The 4,476-nt window shown below is 45.0% G+C and overlaps 1 protein-coding gene across 1 annotated transcript in view; it reads left to right on the plus strand.

The window, feature by feature from the left end:
• CMAS (cytidine monophosphate N-acetylneuraminic acid synthetase) overlaps positions 1–3,803 on the plus strand; it is a 13,539-nt gene extending 9,736 nt beyond the window's left edge. Inside the window, exons 6-8 of the mRNA XM_015825114.1 lie at positions 900–1,071; positions 1,967–2,120; positions 3,607–3,803. Of these exons, the coding sequence (XP_015680600.1) occupies positions 900–1,071; positions 1,967–2,120; positions 3,607–3,803 (523 nt within the window). The remainder of the gene's footprint in view (positions 1–899; positions 1,072–1,966; positions 2,121–3,606) is intronic.
• Positions 3,804–4,476: the final 673 nt, after the last annotated feature.

The raw sequence follows: 4,476 nt of genomic DNA on the forward strand, positions 1-4,476 counted from the left end.
TCCTCCTCCTCCTCCTCCTCCTCCTCCATTCCCTTCTAGCACTGATGATGTTACCCAGTTGGGTAATGAAACGTCTGCAAGAAAACCGCCAAGCTCAGAGAGCATCACAGAACCCATAGTTGTCGTCGTCGTCCTCCTCCTCCTCCTCCTCCTCCTCCCCCATTCCCTTCTAGCACTGATGATGTTACCTAGCTGGGTAATGAAATGTCTGCAAGAAAACTGCCAAGCTCAGAGAGCACCAAGGACCCCTCATTTCCATCCTGAGCGACAATGTTCTTTTCTCTAGATACCCTTGTTCCAGAACAAGTTCATATAAGTTGAAGAGAGGGATGTGTCCCCCAAATAAATATTAGTCTTTATTTTGCAAGGTTTTTGCTCTTCCAAGAGTTCAAGGCAATCTACACATTTGTCCTCCAGAATTATCTTCACATAAAAACCTCACAAGATGTGTTGGGCAGATAGAAGGACTGATCCAGGGACATCCCAGTAAGATTTTATGATTGAGGGCGGACTAGAACTTGAGTCTCTCTGATCTTAGCAATATATGTGAACCGTCTCCACCCACATGCAAAATAACTAGTAGGCTGCAGAAATTTCCTGACAATTAGAACAATCAATCCGTGGAACTGCTCCCTCCTAAGGTTGTGGGTGCTGAACACTGGAGGTTTTTAAGAAGAGATCGAACAGCCATTTGTCTGGAATGGTGTAGGAAGGAGGTTGAGCAAGGGGTTGGACTAGAAGACCTCCAAGGTCCCTTCCAACTCTTGTTATTTCTTCAGTGGGAATTACGCATTTTTTTTCCTCTAAGCCTTCCAGCCTTCTTCTTGCCCATAGAAAGCAACGTAGGTAAAACAACAGTTCCTTCCTTCTTTTCCATGATTGTCGCATCTATATTCCAGATATGGCTACTTTGGGAAAGAGACCTTAAAAGAAGTGAAGCTTCTGGTTTGTACCATTGACGGATGCCTCACCACCGGTCACCTCTACCTCTCTGAAGATGGAAAAGAGATGGTTTCATATGACGTCAGAGATGCTGTTGGAATAAGTATGCTTCAGAAAAGAGGAGTCGAGGTACATTTAACTCATTGACCTTGGATAGGGGTAGGCAACCTTGGCTCTTTTATGACTCGTGGACTTCAACTCCCAGAATTCCTGAGCCAGCATGGCTCAGCTTGGAAACCTCTCCCTTTCCCCTCAGCATGGCTGGTTCAGGGATTCTGGGAGTTGAAGTCCACGAGTCATAAAAGAGCCAAGGTTGCCTACCCCTGGTCTAGGAGGCTCACCGCTTAGAACAGGAGGACTTAGGACAGGGGTAGGCAACCTCGGCTCTTTTATGACTCGTGGACTTCAACTCCGAGTTCCTGAGCCAGCATGGCTCAGCATGGCAACCTCTCCCTTTTCCCTCAGCATGGCTGGCTCAGGGATTCTGGGAGTTGAAGTCCACGAGTCATAAAAGGGCCCAGGTTGCCTACCCCTGACCTTGGGGATAGATTTTCAGCATAGGGAGGTCACAACATTTCTTTGTCTTTTATTGGAAAGAAGGCTGGCTTTTAGTTTTCATGGGGGAGGCCAAAATGTCAAGGCATGTAGCCTTTGTATGAGAATATGGAGACATCACGAAGACAGAGAGAGGAAAGCAGTTAGCAATATTTATTATTTTATTTTATTGTTTTATTATTTTATCTTTTATTTTATTTCAATTCAGTTCAATTTATTTATTTGATTTCAAACGATTCTGGGCAGCTCGCAATTCAAAATGTACATTACAATTAAAATCTTGAAAACCCTTTAAAACAAAAGAATAAAAAACCATTGAAACACACAAAACACTGATGACGTTGCTAGTTGGGCGATGAAACGTCTGCAAGAAAACGTTCAAGCTCAGAGAGCACCAGGGACCCCTCGTTTCAACCCTGGATTACGAATACTCTCTTCTGTCAGCACTAACCGCCTTTCGTTTGACTAGGTGCGGCTGATCTCCGAGCGGGTCTCTTCCGCCAAGGCGGTCTTCACCTCGAAGTTGGGCTGCACCCTGGAAGTCGGGGTGATAGACAAGCTGGGTGTCGTGGAGAAATGGCGGAAGGCCATGGGGCTGTGCTGGAAGGAGGTTGCGTACTTAGGTGAGGCCTTTCCCAAATGCTGTTGCTGGTTTCGTTGACTAAAGCTCTGCTGGACGTTTTTCTGAAAAGTTGACTTCCTCTGCAAACGAGGTTTCTGTTTTTCTACTTTATTCTTCAGGGGCTTTATTATTTCCCCAGGGGATGGCTTTTGAGCTCATCTCAATTGTTGGAAGTAGAAAAGAATAGTCCTCAACTTACAACTGTTCCTTAAGTGACCATTGAAAGTTACAACAACTCGGAAAAGGGGACTTTTGATGTTTTATGACCCTTGCAGCATCTACCTGGGCAGGTGATCAAAATTCAGGCTTGGCAACTGACTCACCTTTATGACGGTGGCAGTGTCCCAGGATTATGTGGTGACTTCCTGGCGATCAAAGTCAGATACATCTAACAACCGTGTTACCGACTTAACAATTTAAGTGATTCGCTTTACAGCTGCGGCGAGAAAGGCTGTAGCATGGGACAAACTCACTTAGCAAGAGAAATTTTGGGTTCAATTGTGGTTGTAAGCCGAGGACTACCTCACATGATGGGGTGTGTGTGTGTGTGCTTTCTGTTGTGGCTCTTTCCATCTCTTGGAAGCTTCTCTGACTACCTTCTGTTCCCAGTCTAAAAAATAAACTGTGAGGAAGGCCTGCTTGATGCCTTTTTGAAAATGATGATGATGGTGATGATGATGATGATGATGATGATGATGATGATGATGATGATGATGGAAGGAAGTCTGTGAAGGCAGAAAGGTCTCTGAATGTACAGAGAGCGCTTTGGAAAGTGGGTGGAAAAAGAAGTGGGTGGAATCAGAATTAACCTCAAATTCGATTTCTTGTAAATGCAAGTCCAACCCCCCCCCCCCCAAAAAAAAAACCAGGGGTAGGCAACCTTGGCTCTTTTATGACTCGTGGACTTCAACTCCCAGAATTCCTGAGCCAGCATGGTTCAGCTTGGAAAGCTCTCCCTTTCTCCTCAGCATGGGTGGCTCAGGAATTCTGGGAGTTGAAGTCCACGAGTCATAAAAGGGCCAAGGTTGCCTACCCCTGTCCTAAATCCTCCTGTTCTAAGTGGTGAGCCTCCTAGACCAGGGATAGGCAACCTTGGCTCTTTTATGACTCATGGACTTCAACTCCCAGAATTCCTGAGCCAGCATGGCTCAGCATGGAAACCTCTCCCTTTCCCCTCAGCATGGCTGGCTCAGGAATTCTGGGAGTTGAAGTCCACCAGTCATAAAAGAGCCAAGGTTGCCTACCCCTGCCCAAAACCAACCAATAGGACACTTCCACATATATTGAATAAATAATCTTTTATATTCAAAATCAGCTTTTAGAACGAACGCATCCGAGGCTTTTAGAGGCCAGGCCTTGGTTTGCAATCTTGCCTTTTATTTTTTTAAACTACCTCAGAAATGCCTCTAACAAATGTAACCATTTAAAAAAAAAAAAAGTGTGCGATCGCTTGCTGAAGATGCTTTTTTTTTCCCCTGTCACTGCAGGAAATGAAGACTCGGATGTGGAGTGTCTGAAGAAAGCCAGCATGAGTGCCGTCCCTGCTGACGCTTGTCCGGCTTCCCAGAAAGCTGCAAGCTACATTTGTCGATGTAATGGCGGCCGTGGCGCGGTTCGAGAGTTCGCCGAGCACATCCTCCTTTTAATGGAAAAGGTGAATTCGGCGGGAAAAAACGTGGGGTGATCCAGCTAGGAAGTCGCCTCCCTGATTCTGCTGGGGTGACTTTTCCCTGCTTGGCTTTTGACATTTCCAGCATCCAAAGGACCCCGACAGGCAGCTTTAAAATATCCGCTTTATTATTTCACTGGTGACGAAATCGTTCATGAATTGACGCAGACCCAAAGTGGCAGGAAAACCCAATAAATCCAAAGACACGCTATTGCCGGAGATGTTTCCTAGAAGGCTAAAAATTTTACAGCCCTAATTCCCTGGTTTTTTTTCCCCTCTTTATTTTATGTTTGTTTATTTGCTTGCTTGGTTTTGGTTTTTTTTGCAGCCTGATCATTTAGGCAAAAATAACTTTGGTAAAAATAGAAGCAATAGGAAAAAAAACGCTTGGGGTTTTTTAAGTCTGGCTACAGTGCCGTGCCGTTATTTAAGGAATTGATGACCGTGAACGGACATCAAACGGAACTTAATATTTTGACAGAGGCTGACATCTAAGTACTGATGATTCCTGACAGGTAGGAATATACATTCTTGATGTTATGTTCAAGAAGTATTTCTCCACAACAAAGTTTATTTTAATGCTGTTACCCTAGATTGGATCCTCTAAGCCAGGGGTGTCAAACTCGCAACGTCACGTGACGTGTCGCAACGTATCGCAGCTTTTTTTCCCATTGCCGGCAATGAGGTG

The sequence above is a fragment of the Protobothrops mucrosquamatus genome, unplaced genomic scaffold (assembly GCF_001527695.2).
Source record: "Protobothrops mucrosquamatus isolate PMUCROS unplaced genomic scaffold, P.Mucros_1.0 scaffold2486, whole genome shotgun sequence".
In the NCBI taxonomy this organism is placed as follows: domain Eukaryota; kingdom Metazoa; phylum Chordata; class Lepidosauria; order Squamata; family Viperidae; genus Protobothrops; species Protobothrops mucrosquamatus.